The following is a 19701-nucleotide window of genomic DNA, read 5'->3' as shown; positions in this document are numbered from 1 at the left end:
AGAGTAAAATTCTCATTGCTCTCAAGAATATTCTCGGGAAAGTAGTCAGCAAAATTATGTGCTATTATAATTTTATATAAAAATGGAAATCTAATAATGCGAGACACTTTTTTTTTGAGATAATAACAACAACTTCGAAATAACTTAAAAGGGTCAATTTTTGAAGAGGGTGTTTTTTCGACATTTATATGGCATTTTTTTATTTTTGGAAAATATAATTTATAATCATCGTTTTAGGAAGGGTTTTATAACAACAAAAAATATACCGTAGGAGGCATTACTCTACTTTTTATAGTTGGTTAGATATGGACGTTTAAATATCGACATTTGTATGGCACTATTCAGCTATTTGTAAGGCGCGTTTGACATGTATAGAGTATTTTTTCGAGATTTTATGTCATTTAAAACTTTCGCTTTTTGAACACATATTAAATCACATTTACAATCGGGTCACTTTTCGTCGGGTAGTCACACAAATCTCTGTTTTGACATTTTGCTGGGACGTCAGTTAGCCGCGACCACGAGTCCACGACCAGTAAAACCTGTGACGAAACGTCAGTAAATAAAGGTAACAAAATAAATAGGCGATAGAACCGATTGTAATAGTACATTTCGATGCTAGTGCGGAAAGTATGTCATTACTCCACGAGTACCGAGATATCTGGCCACGAGCCGTAGGCGAGTGGCAAGACTCGGGACGAGTGAAGAATGACATATCCGCACGTGTATCGAACGACGTTTTTTAATACAGTTGCGAAAAAATAAGAAAAGAAAAGTATTAAGGAATGAAAAAATAAGAAAAGAAAAGTATTAAGGAATGGAATTCGAAACTTTTTATATTATAAATTCTGTGACATCATCGACATTGACATTATGAAGAGGTGTTTGTCTAGCTTTTATTCGACTAGAATAGATTTTGTTATTATTATTGAACCCACTTCAATGAGTTTTTTTTTTTCAAATGCTTGTTCTATAAGACAGAAACAATTATAAATATTAAAACATTGTACTATTATTACCTAAATATCGTTATTTACGATTATTTGTGTATCGTATATTTATAAAAACAATATCGAATGTTGCCTTTGGAAACTTAAAACATTCTTGCAGTAAGATAATACGCCTCTTCTTTGACGGACGTTCCGTTCCATTCAGACAACTTATTAAGAACGGTTTTTCAACATTAAAAAATAAACGTGTTATAATACTTATAATGATGAAGAGGTAAGTAATAATATATGAAATATGCATATTTTTCGTATTCTTACATTACCAGTAGGTTTTTATGTTGATTACGACGGTTAAAGGAAACTAATATAAACACTCATCAATAAGTAGTCATGAATTGGAACAAGTATAGATTTAAAAAAATTGGAAAAGTAAAAAGCACTAGTTCGCGAACACCAACTTTCCGCACGCTAAACAGCCACGAAAAGTAGCACATGCAAAGGGCAGCCCACATAGCCCTTGATCGCGTTAAATGGAGGGATATAGTTCTTGGTCACGATCCTCAGTCATGAGGGAACGAAGAAGAAGAAGAAGATTAAAAATTAATTTTATAGCAGTATCAAAATTTGTTTGGCACTATTGTTTATTTTTGTGGCATTTGTAAGACCCTGACGACATTTTTATGGCACCTTTCCGATATTTGTATGGCACTGTGTCGTCATTTTAATGTCACATTCGATATTTGTACGGTCAAAGTAGCCATACAAATGTTGACATACAAATGTCGGCAATAATATTTTTGGGACATTTTCGTACGTTTTGTACCCGATTTACGTATTTATAAAACACAACATTCTTACACCATATTGCTAACTTGTATTATAGTGAAACACATTTTTATTTCAATTGTATATCAATAAATAAGGACCCATACAAATGTCATAGTGGCTGTACCAAAATACGTCGTTCGAAAAGATTAACTGTTATTCGGTCAAACATACCGTTTCTGTCTCCACTATCGTTGAAAATAGAAGCCCAAGTAATGTACCTACTATTGTATCGTTAATTAATATGTAATGGTAGATCAATAGACAAACTAGATTTAGGGAGGTATCCTTGAGTCATACAAAAACAGTGCCGCGCGGGACAACCACAAAAAGGCTTTCCTGGTTTTAATAAATAACGCATTATTTTTTTATAATTAGTTAGTCGGTTAGTAACTGCAAAATGTTAGTGATCGCAAAAAAGGAATTGTTTTTTGATGTCACCACAAATTCATACCTTCAATTGCGCAAAATCTACTGAAAAATGTTTCCGATAATCTACTCGAAAGTATAATATTTTTTTTATTTATATGGCTAAAAGTACAACTTAATAAGTTTTTGAAAAAAAAAAACACAGTCATAAAAAGTTTGAGTCGTTAAGGTTCTAAACCGCTTTGTGAGCAAACCTTTAACGCTCTAGCTTTTAAAGCTTGAGCCTTAAAGGTTCGCGAGTCGTTAAGGTTCAAAAGTCTTAAAGACTAGTCTTTTAACAACACTAAGTGAGTTTAAACTGAAATAAATTTGTCATATACGAAGGAAAAAATGACCAAAGCCTCCAGTGTCCAGTGACGAACCATACTGGTCTACCTTAGAGATGGCCAGGGGGCGCCACAAGCCTTCGGGAATTGTGTCATATACTTGGAAATTTTTGACCCATGCCACCGTGACCGGATAGCCGAGCGGTTCAGGCACCTGTCCGGTAAACGGGGTACGCTGGTTCGATTCCAGCTCTGGACACTGGAGGCTTTGGTCATTTTTTCCTTCGTATATGACATTTATTTCAGTTTATAGTTTAAATAGTAGTGTGTCTACTTGAAAAACCACAAATTAAAAATATTTTCATAGAAAATAATTTAATTTGTTCTTAGAGTACTAAGTGAGGTTCATAATAGAATCACACGAGTGTTTTAATGCCTAATTATGTACAGTTACATACACTGCTTTATCTACACACATATTATAAACTTAAACATCGATCCTGAGCGTTGGGAGGAGCTTGCTACAGACAGGTCATCTTGGCGGTGTCGACCATCTTTAACCGCATCAAATTATTTGAAGAAAACCGCCTCAATACCTTAGATGTCATACGCCAACAACGTAAAGAAAGACCGAAGCCCTCGTACGCGTATACGTATAACGCGTCTGGCCAACTATTGTAGCACCTGCAATAGAGTCTTTAAGACCAAGTTCGGCCTGGCCAGCCACATTCGAGCCCATAATAGGCGTAATCCATAATTGCTGAGGTCGCCGTCATCGAAACCGATGAGGAGGACTATATATATAAACTTTTTATGATATATTTACTAACCTCATATTACAGCCGACATTGGGGCATAGTTGCTCTCTGGCGGAATTCACGGATATGAGGTGGCGTCTCCGAAATATCTTTATCGCACATTTTATACAAAACTTTTCCTAGTCACTTTAAAAACAACAAAACAAATTATTTTTTATTAACAAACTAATTAAAAGATAAACTGCACGTCAAATAGCGGCAAAGAAAACTTTTTTCACGCATGTCACGCATCCGTAGTTTTTTTTATTCAGAGACAAACTAGAGAGGGGGTCGATTGCCATATCGTTCGATACCAAGTAACAAGCGAGATATGTCAAATTTGTATGCAATTGACATTTCATTTCGAATAAAACGTCATCTCGACTGATATTAGAATAGAGGTCAAATCAAATTTCTTTGTTTTTCAGAGATGTTCGAAATTTGAATAAAATAATATTATCGAAATCGATGTTATTATTTAGCAATAATAACATTTCCACAGATAAAAAATTTGCTGTAACAAAACAGTTTATCTTAATGTTGGCCAATATTTACGGATTTTGAAAGCATCATAGAGGGTTTATGATATGTGTGTAGATAAAAATTCTTATGCTTGAGTCGAAAGTGCCATAGACTATCCAACGTTGAAAATAGTAAGGTTAAACAAAATTAAAAATTAAAGTTGAAACGTCCCGTCCTGATGTCTGTGTTAGTATGACGTTTCTTATATTTGTTTCAGTCGTACTCCAGGTTCCCGGCAACCATCTCCTGCTGAGGAAGAAGGCGGTGGAACAGGCGGGGTTGTTGGTGGCGCCATCCGCAATGGAGACGCCGCCGCATTCCCGCTGCTGCCTCCGCACGCAATGCCGGCTCCCGCACCAGCACAATTACACCATTTACCACATCTGTCCCACCCGCAGGTTTGAATATCATTTATTAGAATTTAGTGGTCGGCAACCTTTTAGCAGCCAAGGGCCACATCGTAGTTAACGAAGTTGAAGTGGGCCGCGCTCACGGAGTAGGATGGAGATGGCAAGTGGGCGTTCCCGTGTATTCTACATATTGTCGTGGCCGACTCACTTTATGCACAGACTATTACCAGCAGATCAGTCACTGTCGTCACTGGTGTGTGGTGTGTCAAAGAGTTCTCAACAGCTGGACTAGTAGGCGTGTAGATGTCTCAGACGCACCAGTGTAACGTGACCGTAAGCTCCGTAAAAAAATATGCGTAATCGGAGAGCTTACTTATACCGGTTTGGTTTCTTTAGCCCTTGACGCGTATATTAAGTAAGTGATTTTAAAAGTTTATTACAGCGCCATCCAGTGTTGAGTAGCTGTATTAGATTAATGTTAGTCGAGCTATTGTGAAATATTTATAGAGCAGGGTATGGCGTCATAACTTTGACATTATATTTTAGGCTGTGGTATACGTTACCTACAGTTGATATTAATTTTAAAAATGTCAACCGGTAAAACCCTATTGGAATTGAAAGCTGCTATGAATGTATGCCGTGTTGTACTTAACTATGAATGTGTGAGTTAGCCGACACTGGTTTTCATACTTAAAAGCTGTCATTTCATATCCACTAGGTTATTAATTCGTGGCCGCACTTTGTTAATATTTGTAACTGTATCGGACATTGTCGTTTGTCAATATTACAGTGCTGGACAAAAATAATCATACATAGGCCAGGAAATAAATGCCCAAAAAAAGGTATAGAGGGAAATGCAAGGAACACAATTTTTAACTGTGTAGGTTTGTTTGGACTAGTTAGGAGATGAACATATCAAAAGTCCCCGGCCGTAACCCTGGTGCTGGGGGGGAGAGGGGGGTTTGAAGGTTCCATTTTTCGGTTTTTCGATTATATCTCGGAAACTATGCGTCTGAGCGACTTGGCCACTTATACAAAATGAAAAGAGATTTAATTTGTTACAAGTTTTATTCAGTCAAGTTTTTCGATCTTGTATAGTTTTTGAGATATCCGCTCTTCAAGGTTTATTTAGGGCTCTCATTTTTATCTTATCTACATCGGTGAAGCTGCTTGGGCCGGGTTTGGGATCGTTTTCGTATAAATCGGGGGTGCTGAATTCATTTATGGTATCAACATTGACACCATTCCTAAGTAAAAAAAAAAAAAAAAACGATTTTTTTATAAAACTCTTTACGCTTAAACCGCCGAACCGATTTCGTTGAAATTTGGTACAGAAATGGTTTGAGTCGCGGGACAGTACATAGGATAGTTCTTATAACCAAAATCATCTTTTAAGGGTGTGAAAAGTGGGGTGGAAATTTGTATGGGTAATCAATAACCGCTGAACCTATTTAAATAATATTTGGGATGGTCTACATGTTTGATTTAGTTGATAATGATACCAAACACGACTTCAAACCTAAATTTAAACAGTATTAACCTCAAGAATTCAACTTCGGCGAAGAAGCTGAATTCCCCTCACACCAAATTTCACACCTTCAAAGTATGAATTTCAACTAAATCGGTTCAGCGGTTTAAGCATGAAGAGGAATTAAAAAAAAGTTATTTGTTTAAAGTTTATATGTTTTTACTTCGGAAAGGTGTATTGTTGATACCATAAATTAATTCAGCACCCTCGATTTATACGAAAACGTTAAGAAACCCGGCCTAGCAGCTTTACTGATGTAGATAATCAAGATAAAAATGAGAGCCCTAAATAAACCTTCAAGAGCATCTGTAAAACTACCTATATACAAGATATCGAAAAACTTGACTGAATAAAACTTGTAACAAATTAAATCTCTTTTCATTTTGTATAAGTGGCCAAGTCGCTCAGACGCATAGTTTTTGAGATATAATCGAAAAACCGAAAAATTGAACCTTCAAACCCCCTCTACCCCCCAGCACCAGGGTTACGGCCGGGGACTTTTGATATGTTCATCTCCTAACTAGTCCAAACAAAGCTACGAAGTTAAAAATTGTGTTCCTTGCATTACCCTCTATACCTTCTTATTGCTTGGCCTAACACGAAATAGTAGTTTATGCAACTGATACATAATGAGAGGCCAAAATACAAGTGTGGTTTTATGAAACGAGCGGTAGCGAGTTTCATAATAGACTCACACGAGTGTTTTAAGGCCTAATTATGTACAGTTGCATACACTACTTTATCTACACACATATCGTAAGTATTCTAAGATGGGTTCAGAATCTGTAAAATATCTATAGACTATACAGGGTGACTTTAGCCATTGGACAAACCCTGAGATCCCACGTAGGGTTACTTCTCAGGAATGCAGGAATCTAACGTTAATATTTTTTTAATTAGAACAAGTTTTTTTTTTTAGATAAAAAAACAAATTTTCAAACAAGTTATTTCCAATAATCGACAACAAAAGAAACAAACTGTATTAATCATTGGCAGTGCTTTTGACAATTTGTTCGAAAATGTGCGGCAATGATGACATTTGTCAAATGTCAGAATCGTATTACTGTCATAAATTAAAAAAATTAATCAAAAAGGTCGAAGAAGGTTTCATACTATTTATTACCTCGGGAGTTACTAACACATACAGGTTGCTCCAAAGTAAATAAAATCTTAATTTGTTAATTTCTTCGTAACCGCTACACCGAGGTTTTCACGAGGGGGCTACAGTATGGGGTTCTTCAAAAAAAGAGTGTACAGGTTTTTAAAGGGTCGGCAACGCGCATGGAATATCTCTGGTGTTGCAGGCGTCTATAGGCTACGGTGACTGCTTACCATCAGGCGGGCCGTATGCTTGTTTGCTACCTTCTTCTTCTTCTTTGTTTGCCATGCGCTAACGGACGTCGGCGACCACCTTTGCCATCTCTCTCCTGTTCTTAGCCATTTCTGCCAGAATGGCTGCGTTATCGACGTTCGTCCATTTTTTTATGTTGTCAAGCCAGGTGACCCTCCTTCTTCCCCTTCCCCTCTTGCCATCATTTTTTCCTTCTAATATTAGTTGTAGTATATTATATTTGTCATTTCTGTGTATGTGTCCAAAATATGATATTTTCCTTCTTTTTACCGTGATCAAAACTTCTAACTTTTTACCACCGTCGTGGTATAAAAAAAAAAAACAAAAACACCGGTTGTTATGATACTTTGTATACTGGTTCTAAATACCCTAATGCATATGTACTTACATTTCGGCTGTGTCCAATGGCTAGGGACACCCTGTATATATTAAAATAATGCAATAAAAATATATTTGAACAAATACAGAAACAAACTACTCATATTTTCAACTAAAATGTAAATTACAAACAACTTTTCACAATTCTACTTTCGTAACAGCAAAAAACCAACAAAAAAATGACAACAGTAATGGCGGCAATTCGGTTCTCCGTCAAGACGGATGTTTTTTTGTATTTGTAATTATAGACAAACGAACGAAGTCCCTCTTTTCATGTCACTCGAGATCAAATGTCGTGCGGTATATATTAAAAAAAACATGCTGAATTGACGTTTCGTATCGATAACTGTTTTAATATCTATTTATACTAGAATAGAGACCCACTTGAGTTCCGACAGCTGTTCCAAATTTAAACTCATAACCTTACAAAAATCTATAATGTAATAACATTAAAGTACAGATTTTACCTACTACCGCAGATAAGAAAGTTCTTATAGTAAAATTGGTTGTAATAATGCTGGTCATTTCCTACGGTTTCTGAACGCATCTTAGAGCACTAACGATATGTGCGTAGATAATTCGAAACGAGTGGCGATAAATTAAAACACGACCGCAGGGAGTGTTTTAAATCGACACGAGTTGCGAATACCGTTGCGTTTTATCGTACAACGTTTTACAGTACAAATATGGCCCATTAAACTTTCGACATATGCACATAAAATGCTCTCTACCCGCTAGTGCGAGAAAGTAGCACCATATGTACAGTAAAGTTTCTTATACAACTTATTTTGTGAACTTCGCCTCGTGTTTCTATTTATAGAAAGCTTAAAGCTTACAGTACATGTACGTGGGCCGCCTTGTCGGTTGCTTTTAAATCTCGCACAATTATTTAAAAAAAACCTTCCATAGTATCAAACTATTTGAATTAAGAATTCAAAAACAAATACACGCATGAATTATTCCTGGATCTTAATTGCCTTTACAGTACATCTGGTGCTCCATTACGACACCCTGTGCTATAACAAGCACATTACGTAACTATGTCGGAAATTTAATGGGCCATATACACTATAAAACGTTGTACGATACACGTACGAAAGGCTAATTTCGCAAGTTTCGCAACTGGTGTCGATTTAAAACAATTGCGAATATCGCGCTTGTATCGTTAATAACTATTAAATGCGTGCGACAAACGTACATGTCCATCAATAAATTATGTATTCCATTATTCACTTAAAAATAAAATAGTAAATTATCGTACAAAAATATATAATATATAATCTTGTCAGTAAAAAAATTCATATTTTCTATGGGACGATATCCCTTCGCGCCTACATTTTTTAAATTTGCCGTCTTTTTGTACTGACAAGATTTGCTTGACCAGCTATAAAACATGTTCTATATTATGTCAAAGGACTGTCTCATTTCAAATATAGACAGAAAGAGTTATTCTCGCTTTGTATTACACTAGTACTAGCACCTGAAAGAAAAGGAGGAGTATAGTTTTTTTTGTTCTTATTTACTGACAATTTGGTTTGACCAACTATATATTGCATGAAACCAAGGGCCTGACACTCTTTGATAGAGAAAGATAGTCTTACTGCGATTCCTATAAGAGGAAAGAGAAAATAGTGCTATGCTTTGTCCTTATCACCGACCGGGTGGCATCATAGGTAGGAGGCGAAGGCGAAATACCGAAATTTATAAGAGTAAAAGAGAAAAAATCCTATGCTGCCCAATTTTATATGAATATTCTTTCTTTTACCCCCGGTCACGGTGGGCTGGATGGCTCGAAAAGAGGACATTCGCACTTTTTTCAGAAAATCATTTTTTTAAAAATGCTATCCAATAGAGAATTATATGAGGAACAATAAATGTGGTATACATTTTTGCGAAATAAGGCATATTGACAGCAGAAAAAAATAAAGTCTGTTTTTTGTATGGGACCCAAAAATAGGTATCTTGTTTCTCAGAAACTATTAGAGGTCCCGTCTTCTACCTTTCAAGACTTTGTTTTTCTACTTTTATAGAGTAAGAAACGATAAGCAGATTTTCTATTCAGGTGCTGTTTTTTTTTAGTCCAGTAAAAGTTAACACATTTTCGATTTTTTCGTTTATTTCTTTTTTGGGATGCCACAATATTTTTTGATAGTTTAATTCTATAATATGAATAACAAGTTACAGATGCGACGATTTTTACTTTTTTTTTTGGGAAACAGTTGATTTTGGTTCAAATTTGTTGTTAGTTATTTACAACTCAATCATTTTATGGAAGACGAAATAGTGAGTATTCTTTTATCTTGAAACAATTATTATTCGCAAAAACAAAATGAATCATAAAATGTTAATTATATTTTACAATATGGTCAAATAAGACTCATTTAAAATAACGATTTAACTAATAGGCCACCACTTAATTATTGCATAAACATATATCTTATAATGTCTTTAGTTAAAGATTATTGTATTGTAAATGCGTGTTAATCTACTACAATTGTTTAACTGATAAACAATATGCATAATACTTAATTTAGAAGAGTTCAGTTAACTAATGATGTCATTGCTAATGCCCCTCGATGCTCATCGCTAATTGATGAGATTATCACCATGTAGCGATGCTCCTATTAATTAGTGATTTACACTATTAGGTAGTAGTTTCTTACCTAACATTAATGAGTTTTATATTAAGGGTGAACCCCAGATTACGTTTCACTTAAGTGGGGATAAGCTAAAATTATAATAAAAGGGTGATATACTTAACACATAAATTAGTTTCTCGAAAACAATACTCGGTTATCGTTTCTCAGTTAGTACGGAATTGACTATACTAATAATAATGGAAAGTCTTGTTAACAATATTGATTTGTTTAACGTGTTGAATAATATTGGATCTTTATCGGACAATACAAAGTTATATGGATACTTGAAGGTGACATTAAACTTATCTGAAGAACATGAACAGTTATATGTGAAGTTTTGTCAAAGGTACTGCTCAAATATCCAAGATGGAGAAAGTCTAATCGCATTCGTGGCGATTTTATGAAGAATAACAGGGAATGGCTAAGCAGGGCCATATGTTGGCCAAAAGGTGATTTGTCGGTGGCCGAAAACTTTCAAGAGGATGATGATGACGATGACGCTGAAAATGTTCCACCAAATAAAAACATTGTGGAATCTTCATTTGATCCCGCAACACCTTCATCTTCACGGAAAACTTTTGAAGACCTTTCGACGAGACAGAAGAGAAGACGATTAGAGCGGATAAGCAAATCCTTATCGCCCGAAGAAGTGAGTGCAGCTAACTGTAAACAATTAAAGCAGGGTGGCCACGCGAGTTTAAACAAGATTATTGATTATTTGCTGCATCACCCAGAAGACATAAAAAATGTAGATGACTACATACACAAACAAAAAATGAATAAGTTACTATCACCAGAGAAAGCTTTAGCCTTAATGACTTCATTGAAACTTACTAAGTGGCAGTATATTAATTTACGTGATGTAGCGAGTGACCAAGGAGTAAATTTATATACATCATATTTTGCCATTCAGAACGAAAAACAAATGTGCTACCCTTCGAATGAAAATGTTGTTATAACTGAAGATGGTGCCAGAATAAAATTACAAGCTTTATTAGATTTAACTGCCAAAAGGCTTTTGAAGGCGATTGGAGGTGAATACGAAAAGAAAGTTTTGAAAGCTGCAGAGTAAATGGGGTTTTGATGGAGCTTCTGCACAAAGCAACTACAAAATGAAAACGCAAAGTGAATTTGATGTGTCAAGCGTTTTTATGGCTAGTTTAGTACCACTTAAGTTAACATGTGATGGTGAAACTGTATGGGAGAATGATAGACCATCATCAACTGGGTTTTGTCGTCCAATTATGTTTCAGTTTACAAAGGAAACAAAAAGCATGGTTGAAAAATATAAATCCGAAACACAGGCGGAAATAGATGCCCTTTTGTGTATACTGAAATTACTGAATCTTCTACGAAAGTAGAACACGAGCTTCACTTGACAATGATTGATGGGAAAATTTCTTCATATCTGTCAGAAACTTCAACAGCTTCATGTGATATTTGCCGTGCTAAACCAACGGAAATGAATAAAATTGATGATTTAAGTAAAAAAATTATCAGAGAGGATATGTTACAATATGGGTTGTCGTCATTACATGCCTGGATTAGGTGTATGGAATACTTACTTCATATAGGTAATTTAACTTTTTTATTATAAACGTATTTTTTGCTTTACACTCTTTACTTTGAGTCATTTGGTAATAACATTATTTTTTTTAGCTTACAGATTGCAATTCAAGTAATGGACCGCAGCAAAAGAGAACAAGATTTTGAAGGAACAAGCGAAGAAACGGATTCAAGACGAATTTAAATCTGAACTGGGATTACTAATTGATGTCGTTAAGCAAGGAGCTGGAACAACAAACGATGGTAACACTGCCAGACGCTTCTTCTCCAACCCTGAAATCACAGCCCGTATTACGGGAATCGATGTCAATGTGATTCAACGATTTCATGTAATTTTGCAAGTGATTGCTTCTGGAGAACATGTAAATATAACAAAATTTTCTGACTATTGTCGTGAAACTGCAGTTTTGTGTACAAGTGAAGAGTTATACGCGTGGTATTATATGCCATCTAGCGTACACAAGCTTTTAATACATGGGGCTGACATAATTAAGCATTTCGGCATGTTACCAATTGGAAAATTATCAGAAGAAGCATCAGAAGCGAGGAATAAAGATTTTCGCAATGTGAGAGAACACCATGCTAGAAAATGTAGCAGAACCATGACGAATGAAGATATTTTGCACAACTTTCTTATATCTTCTGATCCACAAATAACTCTTCTAAGGCCACGACTAACTAAGAAAGCTAAAAAACTCTCACCCGAAGCTTTAGAATTACTAATTATAGAAAATAATACGAGCGGCGACCATGAATATAATCTTTTTGAAATGTTAGAAAATACCAATGAATAACTTTTTCACTAAGTGTAGTAATTTTTGTATTTAGGTATATGTATTTTTTTAAGAAATGTTATTTATGTATCGTAATTATTATACCATAACCATATTACTTTTTGTTGTTTATTGTTTATTTTAAATGACATGTGTCTATTGTAAAACATTCGATTATTTCTTTTTAGTTGTATGAAAAATGTAAAAAATGTACTTAGGATTTTTTTATAACTTAATAAACGTTACATATACTATGTGTTATTATCATTTTTACTTTTAACTATCGAAATATAATGTAAAAACCCAAAAAAGACATAAACGAAAAAATCGAAAATGTGTTAACTTTTACTGGACTAAAAAAAAAAAAAACAGCACCTGAATAGAAAATCTGCTTATCGTTTCTTACTCTATAAAAGTAGAAAAACAAAGTCTTGAAAGGTAGAAGACGGGACCTCTAATAGTTTCTGAGAAACAAGATACCTATTTTTGGGTTCCATACAAAAAAAAACAGACTTTATTTTTTTCTGCTGTCAATATGCCTTATTTCGCAAAAATGTATACCACATTTATTGTTCCTCATATAATTCTCTATTGGATAGCATTTTTCAAAAAATGATTTTCTGAAAAAAGTGCGAATGTCCTCTTTTCGAGCCATCCAGCCCACCGTGCGGTCGCTCGGTGGCGCGCGTCTATAACTACTTGTATATACTATGTCTATGAAACTGTCTACTAAGAGACAGTTTTGATTGTCATGTCCTTTCAAGTGACAGTGTTACGGCATGGTTACGGCCAATCAGAGCGACTAGTTTAAAAAACCGGCCAAGTGCGAGCCGGACTCGCGCACCGAGGGTTCCGTACTTTTCATTTTTTTTTATATTCGAGTTGATCGAATGAAAGGTAACACACACACACACGCACACACACACACACACACACACACACACACACACACACACACACACACACACACACACACACACACACACACACACACACACACACACACGCACGCACGCACGCACGCACATATATATACAAATCTCTATTGACTTCTAATGACTATGCACTTATGCTCCAAAAAAGAGTGTATCGTACACAAACGCCAGAAGTAGAGAGCGTTTTTGCTAGTCGTTTTGACCCATACATCTCAAGTTTTATTTACAACAGAGTCGTGAAAAGTGTCAAATTAAGGACAGCTCAGTTTATGAGGTGAAACGGCTCTTGAAAAACTGGCTGACCGGATTGTCGTACGACGAAACGGAGGAGTTACTAAAGTAATTTTACTAAATTGGAACTTGGTTATTAATTATCTACTTTAATTTTAATTCCCCTATGCTTCTTTAACCTTTTGTTTGTAGTTAAAAGTTAATAGTAACATGTTTAGTATTTTGCCGTAAGTATTTCGTAGCCCACATTTAATTATTTCTATTTGTTTTATAATTTTTGTTTTTCTCCTACATGTTTTCCAAAACACTAGTTTTTTTTTTTTTTTTTTTTCACTTGACTGTTGTGTCAACCGACCTTACCCTATCTGTACCACACCGAGTACTGGCCTCCGCAATACAGGCTTGCCTAGTGCGGGGACCACCGATACCGAGTTTGCATAGCATGTTAAGATAAGTTTCTTACATAGTAAATTAGTGAATAAGTCTGTAAATATAGGTTACTTAATAAGTTTATTGTACCTACTTATCTTAAATAAATATTTTTTCATTTTCATTTTCATTTTTTTCATACACACACACACACACACACACACGCACGCACGCACGCACGCACGCACGCACACACACACACACACACAATCAAGCTTTTCAATCTCGTACCTTAACTTAACACACAACACGGTACTCGACTGAAAAGCTCTCTATTATATCACGATTGTATAAAATACTATTTTCATTCATATACAAAATTCCGTCATTTTCAACCCCAGGAAAGTTTCTATTTTATTGCAGTGAGGATGTCCTGATTTTTTCTGGCTAATGAAGGAAAACATTTTATTTCCAATAATGCCTCTTCATTTTGCACAATACCTAAAAAAACCTAGAGTTAGTGACACATTGAGTGAAACTGTACCTTACGAAACATCACCATCATGAATTCAGCTTCAATTGAGTCTGAATTTTCCTGGATTTTCGCGGACCAGAATACCGATGATTTTTGTAACTTGATTTAGACGTTGCTATCATTTTCAATTTACACAAACAAATTGATAAGTCGCAATAAACATGACCCCTATGTGAGTGTCAACACTGTCAACAAAAAATTCACTAAACATGACGGCACTGCAAATCCTGCCAGATCGGCCAGGGAATGTCGCGAACGTCATAGAGCGGCAACGCCGCACGCAACGTATTTGTACACGACATTTGTGACACAACACATACGTAATAGTACATTACTACAGAGGCCGGGAAGTAAGGGGTTGCCGGCCGAATGCATATATACGGCCGAACGTAGTGAGGCCGGATAGTTATGAGGCCGACAACCCCTTTTCACGCCGATGTATGTATAGTGCTTTTCTCAAACATGCAATGAAATAAATAAAGAAATCTCCACGAAATCAAAGTTTTAATTCTAAAGAAACTAAAAGTAAACTAGGCACAAAATATAACTACCACCTGTACCTATCTTTATCACACGTGTCGTATATTTTACACATGTAGTTAATCAATTTATTACACAAATGTTCAAAGGTATATTTATGTATCTTTGATTTTGCGCCTTGCATCCTTCTGACTGTAGTGTTAGTAGCCACATAACTAAGATTACATCGTTTTTTATGTTGATATTATGCTTCACATACATCGTTGCCTTAAACATGGAGTATAATTAACAGGTATTCATTTAATATTTTCGTCGGAACTCATATTATACAATAAACAACGCACAATAAATCCAAAAAAATAGAATTACAGATACACAATGAAAAATGTTCAACTTTACCTCCAAAACGATTAAAAAAACACCAACGCGTGTTTGAGTAGACATTTTTACCGCTAATATTTAAATGAAATATAGTTTATCAAAGGACTGTCTCATTTCAAACATAGACAGAGATAATCATACTATCTTTGTCTTACACTGGTACTAGCACCCAAAAGAAAAGGATGAGTATAGTTTTTTTGTTCTTTTTTACTGACAAACTGGTTTGACCAACTATATTTTAAATCTGTATTTGTAGGTAAATTTGCAATTCAATATTATTGGAATTTGTTAATAATGTTTTATTTATATATTTTTGTAAATTCGATACAAATAAAACTGCAAAATATATTAATTATCGTTTATTGTTTTTTTTTAAATGGTACCATAAGCAAATATTGGTTATAGTTTTTTTTTTGGCTGAATGCCATGATGCTGTGTCACAAATATATGTGAAATGGAAATTAAAAAAGAGCCACTTCCCGGCCTAGGCCTGCAACTTTGTATGAAATTTCATTACAGGCCCCTCGTCTAGGCGCGCCGGAGTCGTGATACTTCCCAGCCTAATATAAAGAACGTAATATCAATATTACATAGCATGTTTGAGAAAAATTGATGAAAAGATTACGTTGATTTATGTATGATTTCTGTATGAAACAAAGTTTTTCTATTAATTTAGCGCAAACGAATATTCGAAAGTAGATAAATGAGCAAATATTTGCGGAGTAATATTGTGTAGTGCCTTAATTAAAGCCGATTGAATTTTGTATGAAAATCGAACCACCTTAAGCAGTTAGGTTTTCAAGAAACATTTTTGTCAAGCTCGAGTTCTGATGATGGGATCCATGAGGAATCGAGGGAACTCCTCGAATGTGAAAGGCATACATATAGTGATTTTTGTATTTTTATAAACAAATCCAGCACTTCCATTTTAAAAAGTGACATTTGATGAAGTGGAACTGCTGATGGTGATCAGAATGGAAACTCTTTAATGACGCATAGTTTACGTTTGGCGATTTGTCCTCTTCTTTATGTTTGTTAAGCAACTTAAGTTTTTAAGACATATTTTTGTCAAGCTCGAGTTTTGATGATGAGACCCACGAGAAACCGAGGGAACTCCTCAAATGTGAAACGCATACATATAGTGATTTTTGTTTTTTTATCAACAAATCCAGCATTTACATTTAAAAAAGTGACATTTGATGAAATGAAATCTGCTGATAATGATCAGAATGGAACTCTTTAATGACACATAGTTCACGTTTGGCGATTTGTTCTCTTCCTTATGGACGTCCAGACCTAAACTTGGACCCGGACTCTGACCCGGACCCGGGTCTGAACATGGACCCCAACTCGGACCCGGACCGAACTCTGACCTAAACTTGGACCCGGACAGCCGGACACGGACCCGGACTCTGATCCGGACCCGGAAATGCTACTAGAAAAGTGGGTTAGGTGGGTTGTTGGGTTTTGAACTGTGATTCTCACAGAACAGAACTGCTATCAGAAAAGTAGGTTAGGTTAGAGCTGTGACCCTTACAGAAACGAAATGCTATCAGAAAAGTAGCTTAGGTTTGGTTAGAACTGCGACCCTTACAGAAACGAAATGCTACTAGAAAAGTATTTTTTTTTTTTTTTTATTCAACAAATTACACAGTATGACAGTTAAAACCATTTCACTGTGGAATTTATATAAAGTGTATACAATTATGTAATCATTAATCAATTATATAACAGAGACATTTAAAAATATAAATCTAATATATAACAGACGACTCACGTTTATCCATCGCCTCACAGAACTTCATACACTCCCTACAGACAATAGACCAGTCACTTGCAAAAACATCACATTCCGGTGCTGATGCGAGGAGCGCGTTAAGCAGTTGAAGAGCGCGAACTATGGGAGACTTAAGGACACAGTGCGTGTTCTTGGTACAGCCGTTAGCTGTTTTACCTCCTTTTCTACATTATTAGGCAAAAGATGCTGTCTTTTTCATTTCATTGTCTGGAATCTAAGAGTGCACCATCAGCAATAAGTGAACTTTCAGCGGCATCCCCCATTGAAGTCGGTTTTTTTTTCTTAAAAAATTATCTATAAATAAAATTCGTGGTTTTTATTATATATTCCATTGCATGTTTGAGAAAAGCACTATATACTTAGCACGGTGTGAAAAGGGGTTGCCGGTCTATTCTATTCGGCCGGCGACCCCTTACTTCATGGCCTCTGTAGTAGTAATGTACTATTGCTTCAATACAATGTAAGTTATGTTGCAGCACCATCCTGGGATGTTGGGAGTAGCACCACTGCAGGGTTTGCCGCATCCACAACATCCTCAGATTCACCCTGGTACGTAACGTTAGTTTTATAATACGATACCGTTACATTCGTTCTTGGGATTCTAAAAAAAGCTTACTATATGACAAAATGAAAAAAAGAGTGGAGTGCTTCGTTTGATGCCGAGTACACATATTAGGCCAACGTAGGCCAATCTAAGGGACGTTGCTGAGTTTTTCCTACGTTGGTCCAATATGTGTACTCAGTATAAAGGTATCGGCCGTCGAAACTTGTTGTAAAAAAGGATATTATCAACCCTCTCTAGTTTCTACCTTCGTAAAGACATCACTACACTTGGCAGGAAAAGTAGGTACATCAGTTAGCATTTTTTCTTGTTCACAGAAAAATATATGTGTAAAATTGTTTCCACCGCCTATTTGTAATTTTTTCAACAATCCCAAACTCTAAAAATGTTAACTTGTCATGCTCGTAAAGTTCGACTAAGTCGTGCGTAGACGACATAAAGTTGCTTATTATGTTATATACTATAATATAGAGCATAAAGTAAAATAGTCTATTACGACCCTTATTGACTTAGCAATAAAGTCCAAAATCTGCCATACAAACTGCCAGCCCTGCCGGCGCGCTCCCGACCGTTGTGCTCCGCGCCTCCGATCGGCCCAAGTACAATTTTCTTTAGTCTTGAATAAATACGGTAAAATAAACTAAAATATTGGATATTTTTGTATATTTTACTCACAATAAAAGTGAAAAGCAGTGTGTATAACTCAGGCATAAATGTCCATTTTTATCCTCGACTCTGTTAGTCCTCGTTGCGCTCGAACCAATAAATGGGTCAGTCATTTTAAGCCTAAAAAGGGGGTCAACATCGGAATGAGAGATAATAAGCTGGAAACTCGTATACACTTTCGTTATGACATATTAAAGGTTCTCTTAAAAATCTACGCATAGATCATGTGCGCGTCAGAAGTTATTCAAGGTCAATAGCATACAAATCAGTTTTTCGTGGATATCAAAAATTCTATAGCTCCGATGTTATTTACATGTAGGAAAGAGCATAAAATTTACGACGTTAGGTATCAAATAATTTTTCATGATATGAGACGTTTTCAAGATATAGGGCACAAAAATATAGTGATCGGACATACGTACTATGAGGCAAGGTCAATCGTTAATATCGGCGAATAATACCTTATATAAAGTTATTTAATAATCTTTTATTGATCATATACGGCTTTTAAAAGTTGTCTGTCCTGTAGAATATAAGTAACCGCTTGTGTCCAGGTAAGTACCTATATACGTACGGCGTACTTACAGGTTATTATTGAAATCGATCGTACACTGAGTTCCTATGGCCATCTAAGGTTCCCATCAACAGATCAGCTCGATGTTATTACATTGTCATCGTTCTTTAATAATGTATGCCAAATTTTAGCTCAATCTGAAACCATTAAGGCGGTTCCCTGAGCCAGAAGGCGAAAAATCTCCTTATATGATCATGTTTTTCTAAGAGGCGTTGATATTCGTAGACGTGGAAAAAATATATGTCGTTCTTGACTATATTATAAATAGCTTCCGATACACGAAATATGACACTTCGCTCGATATAATTAATTCCCAAAGTAACCTCTAACTCGGACTTTTAATCAAACTTTACTCGAGACAATCTTAACTTAAATAGTAATTTCATAGCTTTCGAATTTCGATATTGTAAGGTAACGTTTTTAAAATAAATATAAATCGACAAAATTCGATGAAAATTTACACTTGGCGCGCATGATCTTTCCCGTTCCTTCTTGCGAAATGTGACAGAGACAGCGGCAAACCGATGGAACGGCCTTAAGTAGCCGAGAGATGGTGGGCAAATTTTGTAGCCAAGTTTCATAGTTAGATACGAACATCGGGATTTAAATGGGGCATTTTCTATGAAAAGGGACCGTATTTTCGATGGCGCTTACGCCGCACAGCGTCGCGCGGCATTGTATTTATATCGGAGCATCGTTAATAATGGCGTAAGCGCCATGGACAATAAGGTCCCGTTTTATAGAAAATACCACAAATAAAAGCTTGTGAAAACATCTTTTTGTATTATTATTACTT

The 19701-nt window shown here is 35.6% G+C and overlaps 1 protein-coding gene across 5 annotated transcripts in view; it reads left to right on the top strand.

Moving 5' to 3' along the window:
- LOC134754820 (maternal protein pumilio) overlaps window positions 1-19701 on the top strand; it is a 528457-nt gene that overhangs the window by 119927 nt on the left and 388829 nt on the right. For all 5 annotated transcript variants that reach the window (XM_063691211.1, XM_063691209.1, XM_063691208.1 and 2 more), the window contains 2 exons: window positions 4007-4187; window positions 17580-17652. In XM_063691211.1, the coding sequence (XP_063547281.1) occupies window positions 4007-4187; window positions 17580-17652 (254 nt within the window). The remainder of the gene's footprint in view (window positions 1-4006; window positions 4188-17579; window positions 17653-19701) is intronic.

This window comes from Cydia strobilella, chromosome Z (assembly GCF_947568885.1).
Source record: "Cydia strobilella chromosome Z, ilCydStro3.1, whole genome shotgun sequence".
In the NCBI taxonomy this organism is placed as follows: Eukaryota; Metazoa; Arthropoda; class Insecta; order Lepidoptera; family Tortricidae; genus Cydia; species Cydia strobilella.
The sequence above is the reverse complement of the archived record's forward strand: the minus strand, read 5'-3'. Positions and strand labels throughout refer to the sequence as shown.